The sequence below is a fragment of the Liolophura sinensis genome, chromosome 11 (assembly GCF_032854445.1).
Source record: "Liolophura sinensis isolate JHLJ2023 chromosome 11, CUHK_Ljap_v2, whole genome shotgun sequence".
NCBI lineage: Eukaryota > Metazoa > Mollusca > Polyplacophora > Chitonida > Chitonidae > Liolophura > Liolophura sinensis.
The window spans coordinates 24690460-24713675 of NC_088305.1; the positions used below are offsets into that span (position 1 = coordinate 24690460).

The window sequence follows — 23216 nt, forward strand, 5'->3', positions numbered from 1 at the left end:
ATCGTAACATGTTGCGGGTGGCATTTGTTTCCAAAGGCTTACAGCTTCACATTAATGTATGGATGCCTGTTTCCCCTGACGATCTCGTGCGTCTACGCATCCGGCAAGTAAGTCCTGAATTCTTATCCATTTGCATGCTTGTCCAAGGAAGTATACACTACGTAGGTGTTCTGACCAGCACAGATTGTACAAAAGACCTGAATGACTTATGCGTTTATTCTGTCGTTGAAATATCCGTCTATAACTATCACACAGCTCCCGGTCAATGAGGCCACGGCTCGAATCCAGCTCTCGTTGGTTCGGCTTCAACTTAAGTCAGTCAGCTCTTTTTTCTCGTTAACTGGTAAACCTGACCGACCCATATAAATGAAAAAAAAGTTAAATATGACGTTAGACAAAAGGCAATCAAATAATTAAATATTTTTAAAAAATGTCTTTTTGTCAATCCTTTGAACAGGTTTGTCTATGTGGCTCGCCAAAAGGCCAGGGAAACGGCGGTTCCGATGTCTTTGGGAACTCAAGCGGAAAATGGTGTCAGTACGGCGTCACGCAAAACGCGTAATCTCCGGTGCCGTTGGTTGTCGTTGCTCCTCTTTCATTTCATCGTATCGGCCATTCCCACTGGATCAGTTTTTGTAGTTTACCTACACTGTCCGTTCTGTGTCCATCCTGAACTAATGTGGTACATCCTAAACGTACTGCTGACCATTCAAACGCTGATGATTGCCGTCAGCAACTTTTCCTTCAAGGAAAATCTGGAAACTTTTAAACGGCTTTTTGTCAGGTGTAATTGGAGAAGAGGTCGGGTAGAGAGCTTTTGAGTGACGGATTTGATTTTAAAATGGAAATTTATAGCCTGCATACAAAAGATGAAATTGTCATTTGAGAAAATTCGCCAAAGTATGGTTAATTTTTTTTCCATTTTGTGTATTTAAGATGTGACTAAGAAGCTCTAATTAATCGATCGTGTTTTTGTCATACTATTGTTTAACATGGTCCATTCATTTAAACTTCAGGCTGAGTGCAAGACGAAACGAAACCCTAAACGGAGGATGTTCCAATAGGATTGTGTACAACTCACTGGCTTTAATGAGCAAAACTTTGGATTTTTGTTTCTTCTGTGAAATTGGGGCAGAAGTTGGCCGATAATTTGTGTGAAATTTTCATCCGGCTTTCGCCCCGTCTACATCAACCATAAACTCGCATCGTTTTCCTGAAATGAAATCTTTTTGAGCACAGCGCACACACGCATACACAACAATAAAAAAACCAAAATCACACACACACACACACACACACACACACACATACAAAACAGCAAAAAACATAACATAACATTTAGATATGTGAATAAACTTGATTAGTTTTGTTGTCCGAAATCTAAAGAGTAATTATGTTCTTCTTAACACTGTATCCTCGAATTTTTGCCTTTTATGATCAAACATTAAACAATTCCACCTGGATCTGGAATAGCCATGTTATTTATTTGTTTGTTTGGTGGTTTTGTGGGGTTTAACGCTGTATAAAGATATTGGTGTATGGATAGAAATCGGCGGTGGGTAATTGGAGGTGCACAGGTAAGGGTCGAGTGGTGGGTGTTCAGCTTTCGATGTCGGGTTTCATTTTGGGAACTGGGTTATTTGCCATGATTTACCTGGAACGTCCTTTTTGGTTGGCGGCTGGTATACGAATGTCTGTTTCGACGCATAAGTTCACTGCAGGTTAACTTAGTTTATAGTTCGGCGGTACTATTTAGCAGTGTCCGGTACCACTACAGGGGTGGGCAAAACCACACCAGCCTTGACAACAGTGACCCTGAGAACAATGAAAGCAGGGGAATGCAGAAAATTCCATGTCCGAATAAGGGAACGCAAAAAAGAATGATTAAAGGATAATGACTGATGAAACACCACACTGGCAGTATTTCATATCGTGGCGAGGACATGTTAGAACCGGGAAACAGCTGCATGTCTTTTATGAGAAGGATAACATCCAAAAGCAGAACAAACGGGTAACAGACCTTATACCGACCGAAATAAAAAGACATTTCGGTCGCCTAATGGGCAAGAGCGTCCGCCTCGAATCAAACCCGTGTCGGGTCATACCAAGACTTTAAAAAGGGTGCTGCTTGCTGCCTTGTTTGGCACTCAACATGCACTGAGAGGTTAGAGCAAGGAAACATGACTCATTGGCCCGGTGTCAGTATAATGTGACTGGATCGAGTGTCATGTCTGGTGTCTTTGGCTTGATACTTTAGTGGTGGCAGAACTTTAGGGGTATGGACCCGTCCTAACACAAGTAAACACAATATATGTACACACACCTAATGATTCCTCGTCGTCTTATGACTGCCAAATTGTTCAGTACGAGGTCTGACCAGAAGCATACATACATATATACATATACATACATACTGGCGCTATTGTTGGCCGCGAGCATTTCCTTTTACGTATTGTATTAATGATTAAGAGACTGCTTTTGCAAAATGTGTGCTGGATACCCACGGCTGATGTAAGATGTTTTTTTTATCTTAGTATGGGTGTTAGGTGGAAATTTATGTGCCATCCAATATGCAAAATGAGACGTAGTTATAAACCTTCAAACGCACATGTAAAAATGTTACTCATACTTCGCCGTCGTGACCTTTTCGCAAGGGTGTATATACTGACCCGCTTTAAAAACGCATCAATATGAACCCATGAACATGTCATGATAGTTTGAGAATAACGAAGGAAATATCCAAGTAAAATATAAGTAAGCTCCAAAGATATTGTCAGGTTTGATAGCGTTTGTGTGAGTCGGGAACAGGATTGAATAACACGTTTTTACTTCCGAAGAGCATGAAAAATTCAAAGTGTCATTACTTGTGTGTGCAGAAATAGGGTATAAAGGGGAGGCAATCAAGGTTGTAGCAGCGGAATAGGACTTAGGACGCAATGTCGCGAATGATACCTGAGGAACGGGAACGCGCAATTGCCTTGACTAAAGATGGTCTGACTACAAGGGCCGTAGAAGCAAGGCTTGGATGTCCCACAAGTACCATCACAAGACTGAACCAGCGATTTTAGCAGACTAACACACCCTAGACAGGCAACGACCAGGGCAACCGCGTGCTACAACAGCAAGAGAAGACTGACGTATTGCGAGGGCTCATCTGCCCGATCGAACACTTCCGGTGTCCAGAACAGCAGCTACCAATCGTAGGTCAACGAGAAGTTATCAGCGCTGATACTGTACGCTGGCGTCTTCGCGCCGATGGTTTACGTGCCTGTCGTGCAAACAGGGGTGGGCCTGTACCCGTTACTGACGTTTTCTTTGGACCACTTGTGTGTTCCATTTCCTCTACATTAAAACTGTGTACTTTCCAATGACACTTGTCATTACTAATGCGCAACTGACTTTTCTGAGTGTGAATATAGTATTCAGCCAACAGCAAACTAAATTTGGTTTAGCGTCAATTCCACTTTTTATCTCTGGTGCGTTTTGTATTCGATTCAGTATCCAAAGGTTATATAACTGTCACCCTTATACCATATAGTGGAGACTGATGTCGGTTTCTTTGTGCATGGTCATTAGAAAATACTATATCAGCGCCAACATTTAGGATGAGAAACGGCTTTCATGTTAAATGGGTGGAACGAGTTAAATATTTGAGTATAGAATTATTTACCGGCACGCAATATTATGAGGAGATAAAAACATCTCCCCTGCATGCATGATCAGCGAAGCGTATAGGGATTGTCAGTATATGCAAGACAAAACTGAATAAAAACAATACATATGTATACGACTACAGATTACATTTGAGTAACACAACAAAAGAGAAATTGGGAACATTGAAGTCAACATTTTGGTATTCTACATATTTCAGCGTAATTATATACACAACATAATACCAAAAGGGGGAATTAAAATAAAATGTGTTGAAAGGAGGAGTCCACTGATTTAGAACATGTATTTCTTTGATCGCATTATAGTGTTAGACTTTTTCACTTGTCGGTGGAGGAAAGCGCGAAGATCATGTAGTATAGGACAGCTATAGGCCTGTGCGGAACTCGCGTGACGGTGTAACACACAGCTTTTCATCATGTACGTGCCGAGCCCTACATGAGGAAGGTACAACTAAGTGATCTCCATGCAACGTATTTCATTGCAGCATATGATATGAGGCACTAAGCAATGAAGGCCCGTGGCGCACATTCTGATGTAATAGACTGAAAAACTCTCCGGTCCCATCTCCAAAAACCTGTTGTCCCACCCAACGGCAAATTTATATGTGAGAAAAAAAGGGCGGGGCCACCGGGGTCAAGGGATTTACAACACGCCAGCTCTACATAGTGACTCAGGAACCTCTCGACCAGTGCGGTCGCCGTGAGTTCAAGTTCAGCTTATGCGGGCTTTCTCTCCGGTCGTACGTGGGAATGTCTTCCAGCAACCTGCGGATGGTAGTGGGTTTCCCCCGGGCCCTGAACGGTTTCCTCCCTCCATAATACTGGCCGCCGTCACATAAGTGAAATAGTCTTCAGTGCTGCGTATATATATCACCAATCAAATAAATAAATAAATAAATAAATGGTGGTGCTACAAGATAGGTCTATCCTCTCTCTATATATAGGCCTATATTGACAATCAGTTATGATTTACATGTGTTACGTGACTAAAAAGCTAAAACTAAATCGTAATGCGACCCGCGTTATAACTTTTAGGAACTTTATTACCGAGTTTGCACGGCAACACGCGAACAGACGAGGTTAAAAACAAACCCTGGATTTGTGCTCATTGAATTTCGCCAAAATCTCCAGCATAGCTTCTTTAAGGATAATCCTATAGGGCTAATGCTGAATTGTGTTACGATTTCATTGAAATTTGATTAGGCCTATTATAGAACCCGCGATGTAGGCCTAGATGGATCTGCATGTTACGGGGGCCTAGCTGTTAGTGCCATTCGAAACTTATAACATTTTCTAATGATTTACCATGAAATGTACCCGCGATGTAAACGTTTTCTACCCGGTGTAAAACTTTGCACTGAAGTACAAAAGTTTTCTCCGCGGAGAAAACCGCGTTATAACGTTTGCCGTATCACGCCTATATGTCTATACGAAGAAAGACTCCTTTAAAGCACCTACACAGGCTATAGGCCTTTTAGTACCGTATATATGCTATGCCTTAGTAGACCTACTCGTTCTATATCAGACCTCCTTACGATTATTCAGTTCTATTAAATTTTGAGGGTTTTTTTTCTTCTGATAATTTACTTGATTTGATTTAACAATTTCTGATATTTACCAGCTCCACAGACCTTTAGGGCCTAGGCTAAATATCACAAATTGTTAAAAATGGCCCCATAGTGTATTATTACCCGGTAGCTGTCCACGTGCTTTAAAAACGCATCAGTATGAGTCTAGCCTACATTTGTGTAGCACATAAGTAATAAGCGGTTTTTAAAAATATTTTTATGTCTGTAAATATTCTTTTCGTATTTTTATGAGTTTGTATGAAATTTGCGACGTGAAAAGCCATGGATCGGCGTTTCTCATAGTAAATACGAAACTACGGCGGGCACTTGTTTATGGTTCGTTGTCCTCGTGAGAATTGGAATCAACTGACTTTTCATTCACTGGAAAGTTTGAAAGCAACAACTTCTCTAACAGACAGTAGGTGTATCCTTCTACAGCAGCTGTGCCCGTCCGTCAAGCGAAAGGCGTTGTTACCAACATCGAAGACAATGAACGTTTATATAATTAACTTTCTTTGCTGACGGCTTCATAAAACAAACTGCACTTTAAGGGCATTGGGTGTCCAATTTCCGTACAGCAGGGCTTTCAAACATAAATGTTTGACGCGAAGTTGGTTTGGGTCTTTTAAGCTGAATCTGTTGTCACGCGGTAGAGTTTTGTCAGTTCATTGGAGAACCGCCTTTTCAAATTGAACATCTGAGAAGGGACGCCGCGACTAACAATAAGCATCAACCAAGCAAGCCTTTACACTACAACAGCCGATTTTACATTAATCATACGATTAATGTAAAAATTGACATGTACAAGTATACTTGTAAAACAGTCCACATTTGTCCATACAGGGCAACACACCCATAGTTTTAGGAAGAAGGTACTTCCTATTTTATATGCTGTGTGAGATAGGGACAAAGATATTTAAAGTGAAATGCAGATACTGGAATCTGCTTTTCCTGAACAAATGTTAGGTGACGACACCGTTAAATATTAACTGGGCCTCAGTTTCAGAACACATATTAACCAGTGGAAGGTATTAAAAGTTCATGTTTTTGTATTAAAACAATGAAATAATAAACTGTTGGCCAGCTCCTGATGAATGAGACCCCAAAGTGGAAATTTTGCCAGTGGTTCAGTTGAGATTTGTCCTGTTCCCCCACCCTCCACCTCTAGCTCTCTGCTTAACTCAAGAAAGCAGAGATTTAAGCAGAGAGACTTTAAAAATGAAAAATTGCTTGTAGATTGAGTAGCTGAATAAGACTTTTGATTTTATTTTGAAAACATATTTCTTGCGTTCTAGATTTTATTTTGTTCATATTATTTCCAGTCAAATCTGTAGCTCGAATTTAGGTAAGGCTACACATTGTGGAGATAGGAGTGCACTGATATGGACATGGGTCTTCTAATTTCAGATATCAACAAATTTGCTTTCATCCAGATCTTGGTTTATACTAACATAACTCAACAATGAAAGGCTCAAAGTAATTGTTCAGGCTGGCTTCCTCTCCAGCTGTACATGGGAAGGTCTGCCAGCAACCTTTGTATGGTCTGCCCAGTTTCCTCCCACCATCATGCTGGCCGCCGTCGTACAAGTGAAATATGGCGTAAAACACCGATCAGATAAATAAGTAAATCAAAGTAATCGTGAAACAGCGAATATATACAACATATATAACACCACCAGAAATTAAGATTAACTTCCTTCGTGGCTCAGTTGGTAAACGCGCCAGCGTAATGACCCAGGAGCCTCTCACTAATGCAGTCGCTGTGAGTTCAAGTCCTCTCTTGCCGTAAGTAGGAAGGTCTGGCAGCAACCTACAGATGGTCGTGGGTTTCCCCCGGGCTCTGCTCGGTTTCCACTCACCATAATGCTGGCTGCCGTCATATAAGTGAAATATTCTTGAGTACGGTGTAAAACACAAATCAAATAAACAAAATAAAGATTAATCTAATTGCGTTCAAAGACAGTAGCATGGACAAAAACACGTGCATCTCTTTGTATTCCTTATATACATGTATAAACTATCATGTGAAACAACGTGTTAATTTAGGGCGCCTCACCTGTGCTTTTTGAAAAAAAAAACCATTTCATTCCATTAAACAGCTAAGAAATGCAGCCGGTATAAACCGTAAACTTTGGATGATTAATTAGACAATGTTCTTGTCAGAATTTTCCAAAAATGAGGGTAAGGTGGCGAGGGGGTAGCATGCCAGCATGGCGCAATGACCCAGGAGCCTCTCGGGAATGTTGTCGCTGTGAGTTCAAGTCCAGCTCATGTTGGCGTCCTCTCCGGCCATACATGAGAAGGTCTTCCAGCAATCTGTGGATGGTTGTGAGTTTCCCCAGGCTCTGTTCGATTTCATCCCACCATAATGACGGCTGCCGTCGTATAAGTGAAATATTCTTGAGTACAGCGTAAAAAAAAAACAATCAAATATATAGATAACATTTTTTTATATAACAGAGCCCTGACACTCTCATATTTGCTTGAGGGGTTAACAGATGAACTGACTAGGACATGGGAAATTTGGATAGATACCTTTGACTGGATCACTGAATGATAGAGGGTGCCTACATGTATGTGTAGAACTGAACAGAAGGGAAATAATCAGTCAAGATGGCAGATGATGGTGAAGTTGAAGTATGCCCCCCAGCTACCAAGAAAGGTATGTGAGAACATTTTTGGATACTTTTTCACTTTTTTTTTCTTTTATTAGAAAGCAAATTTTTATTCTTTTTTTGGAGACATTTGTTGGAGACATTAAAGTACATGATTGAAAACTATCTGCAATACTTTACTCTTTCCTCAGATACACCCATATTATAAATGAATCTTATGTCCCTTTCACAAAAATTTATATCCGGATCTAATTTGAACCGGTTTATATCAAAGTCAGTTTAAAAATGCGTGCCTTCACACGATCATGTGACCAGGCCGGTTTTAAGCCAGTTCAGGCATTTGTTCCATCACAAGGTCACATTTTGGCTGGAGTAGTAATTGCAACGTCATCCTAACATTGTAACCGGTAGCACAGTTGGTAGAGCGTCCACTTCAGTAGGCAGTAGATCCAGGGTCAATCCTGGGTCGAGTCACACTTAAGACTTTAAAAGAGGAAGTTGTAACTTCCTCGCTTGGCGTTCAGCATGAAGGGGATAGTGCAATGACTAGTTAACCTGAGTTAGTATAATGGCCCGGGCGGGGCGACACTTGCCTTCGAAAATGCCTCTCAGTGAAGCAGCACTAGATAAAAGAGCGGTGGAAATCCACCTTGCAAACGAGGTACATTACATGCACTCGAGCGATTCCTTCATCGTCATGTGACTAAAAAATTGTATAGTATGACGTTAAACCCCATGCACTCACTCTTAACTTCGTATCCGCGACATTTACCATTCACACAACACAGATAAACCAGCTCAAGACATGAAACTGGCTAAGAACAAAAATGTTATAAAAAGCCAAGTTAGGAGTATGTAAGACTTAATTTTTCTCCTCCTTGGAACCCAAACATGTACATGTACATGGTTTTGAACTGAAATGGTTTAACACACAGGTGAAGAACTTGACAGACAAACCATGTCAACTTTTCAAGAAGTGTCTTTTTGTTATAAAATTAATGCTAATAGGAGCAATTAGCACATGTCATGTACCTCAATAAATTATGCCTGTTCAGACCTACATATAAATGACCTGTGGAATGTGTCAGTCTGTACATATCAGTTGCAGCGGTATGCCAAACCGTGGGCATACTTGAGTGTACTGACCACAAAAGAATAGATATGCTTTTAAAGGAGAAGAAAACCTAAAAACATGACACTATTGACTGAAAAGAGCACATTTTTTCTATCTGATGGTGCCTGCTGCATAATTTTGCCATTTTCCTTGCCATACATGTAAAGCCTGAAAACGGCAAACCTGGCATAAATCACTTAGTCCATCGTGTCCTCCATCTTTAACACCCTGTAATTTATGCTGGGGTTGTGTTGCCTCTCAGCCATTGAGAGTCGCTAAAACTGCTGGCTTGTTCGTGTAAACGGAACTTAAGTCCAACATTCCGGTTTCCCGATTGTCAAGCGGAAAATGAACTGTACCGTTCGCTACCCTCTGGGAAGAAGAGTTCTACCGGAAATGTATGAACTGCACTTCGGTAGTTTCCGACGGCAAATCTCCTCCTAACACAGAAGACTTCAGGACTAGTTCTTAGGCAAAATGGAGTCGCCCACAGCGGATTTTGGTGCTGACTTTATTTATAATTTATCAACTTTAGGTACAGATTAGAATGTTTTTCATGGCATGAACCTGCAAGGAAACGCATACTCTTTTCAATGGTATTTGATTGATATTTAAATTTTCTTCTCCTTTAACAAATGAGACATACCTTAACTCCTCAACATTTTTGCATATGAAAAAAGCAACTTTCAACGACAGATCTGTTTTTGATAATTTTTTCTACAGAGAGATGTTCTCAGTGGATGAATACTCCAGCTTTCTCAGTGTATGTGATGAAAGCTCTTTCATCATGGGTAAGTACTGTAACTGATTAGTATTTGTTTATTGATTGGATAGGTGTTTTATGATGTATTTAAGAATATTTCACTCATACAACCACCAGCTGAGTTATTATACAGGTTATTTCTTGGAATAACGTCATTGACATTGACATTAATTTCTTATTCCAAAGTGTTTTTCTCGTGGAGTGAGCTGGTACTTGTAGAAGGTTCAGTTCTCATCATATTGATTGATGCAATTGGAAGAGAATAGGTATTAGAGTGCCCGTTATTTTTTGTTCCATCTACTAATTAAACTAGGTGCTATTTGGGGGCCTCCTTGGCTCAGTCGGTTGGCGCGCTAGTGCAGCGTAATGACCCAGGAGCCTCTCACCAATGTGGTCGCTGTGAGTTCAAGTCCATCTCATGCTGGCTTCCTCTCCGGCCGTAAGTGGGAAGGTCTGCCTGCAACCTACGGATGGTCGTGGGTTTCCCCCAGGCTGTGCCTGGTTTCCACCCACCATAATGCTGGCCGCCGTCGTATAAGTGAAATATTCTTGAGTACGGCGTAAAACACCAATCAAAAAAAAAAAAAAAAAAAAAAGGTGCTATTTGATGCCCAGGTGAAGAAATTTTCTTTTTTTGTGAGGACGGTCATTTTTATGGGTGACGGAAACCTTTATGGCGCCTGTGGTATAAAACCTGTGCGCTTTGGCAAGTTACCGACTTTCCTGGACACAAAGACACAGTTTTCCTGCAGTGCAAGCTGCAAGCTGGTCTCCAACTAACATTAAACTGCTCACACATTAATTCTTACTAAGGCTCGATGTTTGTTGAAAAAAACAAAACATGCTGAAGTTGTTTTACCCCTTGGTCCTGAAGCTCCAGCGTGCTCCTCCCAAAACCCCCATTATATGTATTTTGTGTTCATATGATTTTGAAAGAAAGCTATAAAGCAACCAGCATTATAAATTTTACAAGCCTTATGACTGATTTTGAACAGTAAAACATGCCCAGGGGAAGTTGATATTTTATGAAAGCTAATTATTTGGGCTATTTCAAAACATCAGGTGGTGGTGGTGGTGGTGGTGGGGGGGCTTCGTGGTTCAGTTGGTTAGCGTGCCCAGAAGCCTCTCACCAATGCTGTCGCTGTGAGTTCAAGTCCAGCTCATACTGGGTTCCTCTCTGGGAAGGTCTGCCAGCAACCTGCGGATGGTCGTGGGTTTCCCCAGGGCTCTGCCCGGTTTCCTCCCACCATAATGCTGGCTGCCGTCGTATAAGTGAAATATTCTTGAGTACGGCATAAAACATCAATCAAATAAATAAATCAAATCGAAACATCCGAAAAAATTTGATTGGATTTGGGCTCATCAAATTTTTTGTCAAAAATCTCTGCGTGACATAATCTCTTTAAGTTTGAAATTATCCACCCCTCTGACGGTCAGTCCTTATCTCTGTTCAGGGTGACCGCATGTGGATGTTTGCCGTAGGACTGTATCTGGTCAAACTGTCCAACGTGACCCTGACACTGACAGCTATTTATGGCCTAACAGGTGGGGTGTGTGTCATCCTGCTGGGTGCCCTTGTGGGGGATTGGGTGGACCGCAACCCAAGACTTAAAGGTGGGTAACTGTTACAAGCGGTTATCGTTCTTAACATGGTTCATTTCATGCTAAACAAGGCCAACATTTACTCAAAATTTGTTTGGTGTTTAAGTATATGTAATTTTGCAGTATTCAAGAAAATTTTACTTACTTGAGAGAGGCCAGGTTGATTTGTGGAGGAAATCAGAGTGCTTGGAGCATTAAAGGTGGAGAAAGCATACACACTACATCAAGTTCAGATGAAAGAGTCCAGAAATATAGTTGTAAATGTGGTCTTCAATATTTGTTTTGCTTTTTCTTTGAAAGGAAAAAGGCACTTGAAAATAATTTTTGTATGGTGGGTATTTGGGGCAACATTTTGGTATTTGTAGTCTTTGTGTAATAATGTTATAAATGATGATTTAATACATGATTAATAAATACAGTTGCACTAGAATTCAGTCTTCTCAGCCAAAAAATGTGTTAAACCTTGATTTGGATCATATCTATATTATTAACATATACATAAATATTATCATAATTCAGATTAAACGCATATGTTTGGATATAAACAAAAAATTCACATTTGAATTTATTTATTAGACATGAAACACATCCTTATTTAGAACATTATAATACAAAGATAATAAAAACAAAAAGGTGATCCCAAATACCCACGACACAAAAACATTTTCGAATACCCTTTCTTCCTGGAAAAAAAAAGATGAAAAAAAAATTTGAAAAACCAAATTTGCAAATAAGTTCTGGCTTTTTCATCTGATTTTGGCATCATTTTTATGTTTTCTTCTCCTTTAAACAAGTATGTATATCTTACAAACCTCCTAACTTAAAGTGGTCTTCCAGCAACCTGCAGATGGTCATGGGTTTCCGCAGGGTTCTGCCTGGTTTCCTCCCACTATAATGCTGGCCGCCGTCGTATGAGTGAAATATTCTTGAGTACGGTTTAAAACACCAATCAAATAATAAAATAAATCCTAACTTAAAGTAGTCTGCCAGCAACCTGCAGATGGTCGTGGGTTTCCCCCGGGTTCTGCCCAGTTTCCTCCCACTATAATGCTGGCCGTCGTCGTATAAGTGAAATATGGCGTAAAACACCAATCAAATAAATAAATAAATAGAAAATCGTTGTTGTGTATTGCTTATTTGCTGGGCCAGGTTGGTGATCTTCTTCTTCCCGCCTCCATACAGTGGCACGGACTTCCCTGGTCATCCAGAACACAGCGGTCATCGTGTGTGCGGTCATCCTATGTGTTGTGCTGACCTACTACCAGAAGATACTGACCATCTGGCCCATCCACCTAGCTAACATCTGCTCTGCGCTGATCATCGCTGCAGCCGTCGTGTCTAAACTGGCCAGCATTGCCACTAAGATCGCCGTGGAGAAGGATTGGGTTGTGGTGATGGCAGCAGGCAACAAGGATAGGCTATCAAGTAAGCCAGCAGATGGTTGTTATAAACCCTCTCTGAAGTGTGAAGACTGGTGGTATAGGATGTGTTGTGTTCTGTCTTTTTGTCTGTTCATCTGTCGCTCTGTGCTGTCTCTCTGTCCATCTGTATTTTCAGGTGTCTGTTTGTCGATCTGTATGTCAGTCCATCTGTCTGACTTCGCTCTCTGTTCGTCCATCTGTCTGCTTGTGCTGTCTATCTCTCTATGTTGTCTGCCCATTGATCTGCTTGTGCTGTCTACCCCTGTGTCAGTTTGTGCTGTCTTTCTGGCCATCAGTCTGCACATCTGTGTTAATCTATCAGTCTTTTTGTCTGTGCTGTCTGCCCATTTGTCAGCTTGTGTTGTCTGTCTGTCTGTTCATGCTGTCTGCCCATTTGTCTGTTAATTTTTGCTGATTGTCTATCCACACTGTCTACCAATTTGTCTGCTTGTGCTGTCTTTCTGTCCATGCTGTCTGCCCATCTATCTGTCCATCTGTCTTGTCTTTACATCTGTCTCTGTCCATTTGTCTGTCTGTGCTGTCTCTCTTTTCATCTGTCGTTTTGTGGTGTGTGTCTGTCCATCTACCTGACTGTGCTGTCAGTCCATCTATCTGACTGTGCCAGCTGTCCATCTACCTGACTGTGCTGTCTGTCCATCTATCAGACTATGCTGTCTGTCCATCTGTCTGTCTGTGATTTCTCTGTCTTTTTGTCTGTTTGTGCTGTTTGTCCAATGGTATATTAATTTGTTGATCTGTATCTCTGACCATCTGTCGGACTATGCTGTTTGTTCATCTGTCTGACTGTGTTGTCTCTCTGTCCATCTATCTGACTGTGCTGTTTTTCTGTTCATCTATCTGACTGTTGTCTGTCTGACCATCTGTCTGACTGTACTGTTTGTCCATTTAGCTGACTGTGTTGTCTGCCAGCCTGTCTGTCTCTGCTGTCTGTCCATCTGTCACTGGTGCCAACAAGCACCAATTCACAATAATGCTCACCTGCTTCTCAGTTTTAATCTCTAGGGGATAAAATGAGTTTAAATCTAAAGCTTGATCAGTTACCATTGTTCAGTTTAACACTTAATAAGCTGGACATGAAGACTCAGAGCAGCTATATGTAAGAAGTGGGGAGGGAGAACAATGGTGTGTATGGTATGATATAAGTTGGATTAAATATGATGTAATTGGATTAAATATGATGTGCCAGTGCGGTCGCTGTGAGTTCAAGACCAGCTCATGCTGGCTTCCTCTCCGGACGTACATGGGAAGGTCTGCCAGCAACCTGCAGATGGTCGTGGGTTTCCCCCGGGCTGTGCCCGGTTTCCACCCACCATAATGCTGGCCGCCGTCGAATAAGTGAAATATTCTTGAGTACGTCGTAAAACACCAATCAAAAAAAAAATAAATAAAATATGATGTGACATAAGCTGTTTATATGCCTCCGCCATGATAAAGAGCGTATTATGTTATAGCAGTTTTGTTCGTCTGTTTTGTATGGAGAGTTTCCACCTGTTACTAAATAAATCTTCTCCCCTTTTCTCTCTTCAGCCATGAATGCGTCCATGCGCCGCATCGACCTGCTGTGTAACATCCTGGCACCTGCGCTCGTGGGTCAGGTCATGACCTTTGCGTCCATGGTGATGGGTGCTGTGGTTATCGCCGGTTGGAATCTTGTCTCTGTTTTCGCGGAGTATTACTTACTGTGGAAAATATACAAGGCAGTCCCCAACCTGGCCATCAAGAAAGTCAAGGGTAAACTGCTAGCACAATACTGTATTTCACTTTTTTTTTTTTTTTTTCTTTAGCTTTTTTTCAGGTGGCAAATTTAGCTTCTTTTTTTTTAGGATTCATCCACCTAATAGGGTACTGTAAAGTTTTCTTATGTCAAGTTTGGGATTTCCCAACGGGGTCTGCTCTTTTTCCTCCCACCATAATGATGGCCGGTATCGTGAAATATTCTTGAGTGTGGCATAAAACACCAATCAAACAAAATGAGTGTGAAGTTTGATTAATTTCTTGTCGGAAAAGAACATGGTGGCACCCGAAGTCTCATTTAAGAAGCCTTTGTGTCTTTCTGAATGTGTATTTTTTACATGCCAAACTCTAAATGAAATACAGTAATATTTGTATAGGTAAGATTAAAAAATACAGAGAAGTGAAATAAAATGAAGTAATAAAGTAATATTCATATAGAATATAGATGTTAGCATTTCACCAGACATCAAGTCTCACTCGGTTACAACATATAGATGTTAGCATTTCACCAGACATCAAGTCTCACTCGGTTACAACATATAGATGTTAGCATTTCACCAGGCATCAAGTCTCACTCGGTTACAGCATATAGATGTTAGCATTTCACCAGGCATCAAGTCTCACTCGGTTACAACATATAGATGTTAGCATTTCACCAGACATCAAGTCTCACTCGGTTACAACATATAGATGTTAGCATTTCACCAGACATCAAGTCTCACTCGGTTACAACATATAGATGTTAGCATTTCATCAGGCATCAAGTCTCACTCGGTTACAACATATAGATGTTAGCATTTCACCAGGCATCAAGTCTCACTCGGTTACAACATATAGATGTTAGCATTTCACCAGGCATCAAGTCTCACTCAGTTACAACATATAGATGTTAGCATTTCACCAGGCATCAAGTCTCACTCGGTTACAACATATAGATGTTAGCATTTCACCAGACATCAAGTCTCACTCGGTTACAACATATAGATGTTAGCATTTCACCAGCCATCAAGTGTCACTCGGTTACAACATATAGGTGTTAGCATTTCACCAGGCATCAAGTCTCACTCGGTTTCAACATATAGATGTTAGCATTTCACCAGGCATCAAGTCTCACTCGGTTACAACATATAGATGTTAGCATTTCACCAGACATCAAGTCTCACTCAGTTTCAACATATAGATGTTAGCTGTGAGACTTACAGCTGGTATGAAGCTCTGTCAAGACACTATACTAGCAGCAGTCGGAACACTACATCTAGTTCTTTATCCCGTTTTACTGAGTGACAAGCCAGTTAAGTACCAGGTTAGAACTTCAAAATTTTGAATTGATTTGATTTTATTGTTGTTCAGTGCCATAATCAAGAAAATTTCTCTGATACTCAGGTGGTCAGAGAACAGGAGAGCCCGCAGTGAATTACCTACCTTAGTTACCTGCATGTGATGTACAATGTACTGATGTCCTTATATTGTTGGAAAACAAGTGGTATTCTTTGAACATTAGACTGCACAAACAGCCACACTGCACCAACTTTAAAATGAGAAAAATTTATTTATTTATTTATTTATTTATTTGATTGGTGTTTTATGCCTTACTCAAGGATATTTCACTTATAAAATAAAAAGGAATAAATAGGAAACCCGGGCAGAGCCCGGGGGAAACCCACAACCATACGCAGGTTGCTGACAGACCTTGCCACTTACGGCCTGAGAGGGAGCCAGTATGAGCTGGACTTGAACTCACAATGACCACATTGGTGAGAGACTCCTGGGCCATTACGCTGTGATAGCGCACTAACCAACTGAGCCACGGAGGCCCCTGAGAAAAATAGAAGTTGCCTGTACCTTCCAGCCAGGATGCAGATGTTGACATAAAAAGTCTGTTATCCATGTATAAATTTTACACAAATACAGTTATTTTTAGCATTGGTATTTGCAGGTAGAACAGTAGTTAAAAAAAATTCTGAAAAAATTCAGTTCTCTCCAGGTTTGCCAGAGGACAAGACCAAAGCCAAAGATGTACCATCTCCATCTGATACAGAGACAGGGGAAGCAGAACGTCTTGTGGAGGAAGGTGCCATGGATGGGAAGAAGGTTGGGGAGACAGAGAGCACCCCTCAGAATGGGGTGAAGGCACCCCAGAAGAAGAGTGTGGCAGAGCTTGTGTTTGGCCGGTTTATCACCCTGTACAAGGGTTGGAGCGTGTACCTCCGTCAGAAGGTTCTGCCTGCCGGGATAGCCTTCTCCTGTGAATTCCTGACCATCCTGGCATTCGACAGTATTACATCAGGTCAGTAACAATTTGTGGGCTTGATAAACAGATTCAGCGTAAGATAACAAATTGGGGGCTTGATAGACAGATTCAGCCACAGATAACAAGTTGTGGGCTTCATAGAAAGATTCAGCCACAGATAACAATTTGTGGGCTTGATAGAAAGATTCAGCCACAGATAACAATTTGTGAGCTTGATAAACAGATTCAGCCACAGATAACAAGTTGTGGGCTTGATGGATGATGGACAGATTCAGCCACAGATAACAATTTGTGAGCTTGATGGACAGATTCGGCTACAGATAACAATTTGTGGGCTTGATAGAAAGATTCAGCCACAGATAACAATTTGTGGGCTTGATAGACAGATTCAGCCATGTATAACAATTTGTGGGCTTGATGGAAAGATTCAGCCACAGATAACAATTTGTGGGCTTGATAAACAGATTCAGCCACAGATAACAAGTTGTGGGCTTGATGGATGATAGACAGATTCAGCCACAGATAACAATTTGTGAGCTTGATGGACAGATTCAGTCACAGATAACAATTTGTGGGCTTGATATACAGATTCAGCCACAGATAACAATTTGTGGGCTTGATAAACAGATTCAGCCACATATAACAATTTGTGAGCTTGATAGATTCAGCCACAGATAACAATTTGTGGGCTTGATAGACAGATTCAGCCACAGATAACAATTTGTGGGCTTGATAGACAGATTCAGCATAAGATAACTATTTGTGAGCTTGATAGACAGATTCAGCCACAGATAACAATTTGTGGGCTTGATAGAAAGATTCAGCCACAGATAACAATTTGTGGGCTTGATGGATAATACACAGATTCAGCCACAGAGGAGCCTCTCACTAATGCAGTTGCTGTGAGTTTAAATCCAGCTCATGTTGCCTTCTTCTCCGGCCCTACTGGGGAAGGTCTCAGCAACCACCGGATGCACATGAAAGAGGTGGCTTTTAGTGGGAAATTTTTTTTCTTATTTGCAATTTTTTGTATGGAGTTTAGATGAGTATTCTTGGTTACTTAGTCTCAGTTTTAGGCCTCTGTGGCCTCTCAACCATGCAGTTGCTGTGAATCCAAGTTCAGCTCATCCTAGCTTCCTCTCAGATTGTACTTTAGAAGATTAATGCTTGCCGCTATCGTGTAAGTGAAATATTCTTGAGTACGACATAAAACATCAGTCAAATAAATAAATAGTCTAAGTGCTGTATCAGAGCGACATTCATTAGAAGCCTGCAAGTGCTGGTATCTACTTTTCTTTCACTTAACAGGCATAGCGAAGATTGATCAAACTAAAGACGAATAAACTCCCACTTTGTTTTATACCCACCAAGCCTTAGCACCAGAGTTTGTATGTATTTAAACCATAATTTACCTTCCCTGCTGTTAAAAAATTCAGCTGGCCCGTCAGGTTTTCTTAGCACAACTCACATCAGCCTGGCAAAGATTTAACTTCATTATTACCACTACCTGCAGTATATGATTCAATGTTGAATATTTTTTTTGCTGGAATCATTTTTCGTGGTAAATTATTGACTGCGAAATCCGCGAAAATTAGTTCCATGCTCAAGAGCCATTCACTCTGTGGTGATGGTCAGGTGTATGAGTGGAGAAAACTGGAGTATCGGGTATAAACCACTGCCCTGTTCCAGATAAGACACACCTTATGACTTTATTCTCCAGCTGACTGCTGGATTAGAGCACACCCAACTTCTTTTGTCGAAGGCTGGAAATTCATAGTTATCCTGGGCCTAAGTCACAAAACATGAATGGAGGCTTTCATGACCAAGTGGTTAGCACAATGACCCAGGAGATTCTCACTAATGCTGGGGGTCCACCTCATGCGGGCTTCTCTCCTGTCATACGTGGGAAGGTGTGGGTTGTGGGTTTGCAGGAGCCCGGTTTCTTCTCGCAATAATACTGGTCGTACTAAGTGAAATTTTCTTGAATATGGTGTAAACCTCCAATCCAATAAATAAATCAAACAATATTAAAACATGAATGTTTTCAATCCCAGCCTTGGAGAGGTAAATGTCAAAATTCTGCTGCCTTCTCTGTTTTGGGGACTGTGGTGACTCGAAATGGTCAACATCACACGTTGGACCATTTAAGCCTTCTTACATAAAGTTGTGGAGTTTTTCAGCAGATGGCCAGCGTGAAATATTGTTGAGTAAATAAAGTATAAATAAAGCGTAGAGATTGATTGAGTCAGCAAAATAAAGTCACTGCATAAAAGTCACTCTGTAAAACTTAAACTGGGATAAACTGACAGTTTATGTGGGATTATTTTCCAATTAACGTCCTCTGATCACTGCTCCGGTTAAACTCTCCTTCTTCTCCACAAGTCCCATGACTCACTATGTCAATCAGTCAGTCAATTATTCAGTCAGACACTTATGTCTCTAACTGTTTCAGGATTTGCCTACTCTCAAGGTCTTGCCGAGTACGTCATTGGCTTGTTGATGGCTGCCGGAGCAATCACAGGGATCGCCGGGACTTTCGTGTTCCCAGTTCTAAGACAGCGTATCGGTCTGGAAAGGACAGGACTGGTGGCGTTTGTGGTGTTCATCTCTTGTCTGACTCTCTGTATTGCTTCCATATGGGCACCAGGAAGTCCTTTTGATCCAGCTTTCTCAAAAAGGCAGAATGCAGGCTCATTCAACACTAACTGCACAGGTGGACGAATGTCTGTTAATCTATCGTCAGTTATAGGTCTTGAAACAAGGGGAGGTAACTCTAGTGGTGACGTGAACAGAAGATTGGTGAGAAGAGAGGCTTCCCTGGCTAATACTATGCAGTATTTTGAGCACTTTTCAAATGATTTGGCATTTGATGTGGATGAAACAGTTTTCCTTTTTCAGCCAGGTATTTTGCGGGAATTATTTTCCATGGACACGTCAGATAATTTCGATTTGGTGTTGCTAGGAGATCAAGGCCACAGCGCGGAGAAAAAACTAATTGTCAGTCGTCGGATTAGGGCTGTGACCAATGGGACATCAGATAGTGTGGGTTATGCTTCAAATTACGGTAACGAGACTTTGGGGAACTGCTCTGAGAATACGCCAGCACAGTCTCACTCCTTCATCTCCATAAGCCTTCTCATGGCAGGAATCGTTAGTGCTAGATTCGGACTGTGGCTGTCGGATTTGACCATAACACAAGTGTTCCAGGAGAATGTCGCAGAAACTGAACGAGGGGTTGTCGGCGGGGTTCAGAGTTCACTGAACATGCTCATGGATGTCATCCGCTATGCCATGGTTGTCATAGCACCCGACCCGGAAACTTACGGAATCCTTATCATCATATCTTTCCTGTCTATTTGTACAGGGGCGTGTTTCTTTGCTTACTATGTCAAAAAGAAACAGGGCTACTTTTGTGTAGAAAGCTGCCCATGCTCTGGGACCCAAACAGAAAGTGTTAACAGAAAAGAAAGTCCTGCAGAAAATGCTCCTGTTACTGAGCTTTAGCTTATTTGCAGCTTTGTTTTACAGATCTTGAAATGTGTTACAAACCATGATCATATATATGTACTTGAACAAGTGTAGCAAACTGTGTGTACTCTTTTGCTAAATGTAACATATAGTGTGAAAAAGCCAAACAAAGCATATCTGCACCAAGTGGAGATAACCACGTTTTTAGAAACGTTGGGCAGGTTGAAATCTACTTAAATAATTAGAGCACCTTTTGGAGTGGAAACCCAGTGTTCTACATGTTATTTTTGTACTTTATATGAAATTACCAGAGATCTATACATTATGTCATGACAGATATGAGGTTTTATATTGGTGTTTTATAGGACGAGCTTCTTAATTTTAGGACGGCTTCATAGCCCCATTACAGTTTTTTGGGATCTTCAGTTTTATATTTACATGTATCAACAAGTTTACTACATTACAGTTTTGACCATTTCCTATTTGAAGATGGGTCCTCATGTTATTTGCATTCTGTCCCAGATTTGTTTTTTTGTTATGGACAGTTTAATTGAAATCTGTTTTAACTGTGTCAATTTTCCTTATCGATGGTGTTATATTTTTCTTCTAGAGGTTATGGTAAAGTACTAACCGTACATTTTGACATTTTAAATATTTATTGGAAGGATAAATGATATGTGTGATGGTGTCTCCCTATTCAAGGATCATATCTAACTTTTTATTCTTTATACATCAGTGAAATCCCAGTATTTCCTTCACTGATAAAAATGATATCTTCACTATTTAGATATCACTTTTGTTATTACATTTTGCTATTACACTGCTGGAGACCTTGACCCATGACCCACAGCTGACCTTGCCAGAGCTACTTTTGTACATGCCATCTGCTACATTCGTTTAAATCTTCGTGGACTGCATCACAAGGCCGTGCACTTCTGCACAATATGTAGTTTGCCAAAAAAAGAGGTAGAAATTCTTCATGTGCTTAATTTACGTAAATACCTATATTGCATTAGCATTAAGCACCTTTGTAGAATGTATAATTACTTACGGACAGTGTTTAAAGCTGTATAAAGGTTCTGTGAGCACGGACGTGAGCGAAATTGCAGCGCGTATGAATAGAATCAGAAATACGACGAAGATGGCACATTGCTTATTTTTTTCACGGATGCAACAGATAAACTGATACACATGTATATACATGTAGAGAAAATGTCAGGATATAAATAATAAATAGAATATTGCACTGTGAAGGTTGAATACTGTAAATAAATATTGTTCTCGTGAAAGGTAGAAATGATAACCCATGAGACGCAAATCACTTGAACCTCTCACTTGAAAAATATTTATGGTATTCAACCTTCACTGTGCAATATCCTCTGTGTCTCTGGAAAGGCAAATAGCACTGATGTCGGTAAAGTACGCATGTATGTAGGTCAGCCTCATGTAAAGGTGTCCGCTGGAGTGATGTAATTCAAATCTTTGTACATGTTGAAGTGACCGAACTGTTAAGACAGGTGTAGGTGCCAACGTTGAAGGAGACTTCACTGAAGTGTAGGTGACAGCTAAAGTTTAGATTGCTGTTAGAGTTAGCTTGATTGACTTAGCCCACATGTAGGTGCAAGTTCAAATGACTTTACCCAAGTTTAGGTGCCAGCTTGATTGACTTAACGCACATGTAGGTGCCAACTCAAGTGACTCTACTGAAGTGTGTGTGCCAGCGGAAGTGACTGAACTGAAGTGTAAATGCCAGCTCAAGTGACTTTACTCAAGTTTAAATGCCAGCTTGATTGACTTAACCCAAGTGTAGGTGTAAGCTCGACTGAATTTACTGAAGTGTAAATGCCAGCTCAAGTGACTTTACTCAAGTTTAAATGCCAGCTTGATTGACTTAACCCAAGTGTAGGTGTAAGCTCGACTGAATTTACTGAAGTGTAGGTGGCAGCACAAGTGACTTCACCCAAATACGGCCGCGGTCCAGGTGACTTGACTATTATTTGTAAGGTGTACATTTTCAAGGATATGTTTGATTAGAGGTAAGGTCTAACCTGAGATCTCAGTTATCTATGCTCCGAGTGCATCAGTGGGAGTACTTTTGTTTCCGTTACAGGTTGACTTGGACGAAAAGGCTAGATCTTTCTTTTCACTACACGATCTAACATACATTTCATAAGGGATTTATCTGTAGTTCTGTAATGACCCTGATATCATTCCACTGTTCATCTATGTTATTAACAAGATTTGTTATACCATGGAAATAACAACTATCTAGTTATACCTACATGTATGTATATGTAGCCTAGAACTACATGTACTGTGTAATCTGCCCCAAATGTTGTTTGTAGGTTGTCTCATGTTGTAAAAACTGACGTCAAGGGGAAGAAAACAATCATATTATAAATTCATGATCACTTGATTCTAACTTAAATCCTTTTCCTGGCATTGTGATGTGCAATTATCGGTTTGTTCGAGAATTTACATACTGTTTTCACTTTTTCTTAAGAAAAAAATTCCTTTGTTTTAACACAGTACCACAGAGATTGCATTGTGTATGCTAAGAATCAGACTGCTTTCCGTCCGCGCAATTGAGTTTGATTCTGTTTCAAAACAGCGCACATGTCCTGTTATCCCATATCCTCCATTAGCTGTTCAAATGTGCAGCCAGTATGACAATTGTACAACGTTAATGTAGGTTTCTTGTTGCACTTTCTGCTTAAGAGCTCGCTGACCGAAGAGAGTGTTCTGAAGCCCGGACCAGTGCAAGTCTGTCTGCTTCCAAGTGCCCGCCCACTTGACAGCTGCATTTGTCCATTAGAAGCGGCTTTCACGAAGAGATTACGGCGTCCAACCAATCACATGCGTCGGTACAAAAGTGGGTGGGATCTTACTCCTCTGAGAATCTTTATTCGTTAAGTATACATGACATTGTTTGAGTAGAGTGACGGAAGCTAACGTAGATGAAGGCCACTCATTTGCAAGGTAGAAATT

At 40.8% G+C, this 23216-nt stretch overlaps 1 protein-coding gene across 1 annotated transcript; it reads left to right on the forward strand.

Annotated features, from left to right (window-relative positions):
* Nucleotides 1-5588: 5588 nt before the first annotated feature.
* Nucleotides 5589-22061, forward strand: LOC135477531 (solute carrier family 40 member 1-like). Its single transcript, XM_064757670.1, has 8 exons — nucleotides 5589-5657; nucleotides 7700-7901; nucleotides 9692-9759; nucleotides 11186-11345; nucleotides 12516-12758; nucleotides 14303-14506; nucleotides 16494-16796; nucleotides 19213-22061. Exons 2-8 carry the CDS (start codon nucleotides 7853-7855, stop codon nucleotides 20262-20264), a joined length of 2079 nt encoding a protein of 692 aa, XP_064613740.1. The 5' UTR covers nucleotides 5589-5657; nucleotides 7700-7852; the 3' UTR covers nucleotides 20265-22061.
* The last annotated feature ends 1155 nt before the right edge of the window (nucleotides 22062-23216 follow it).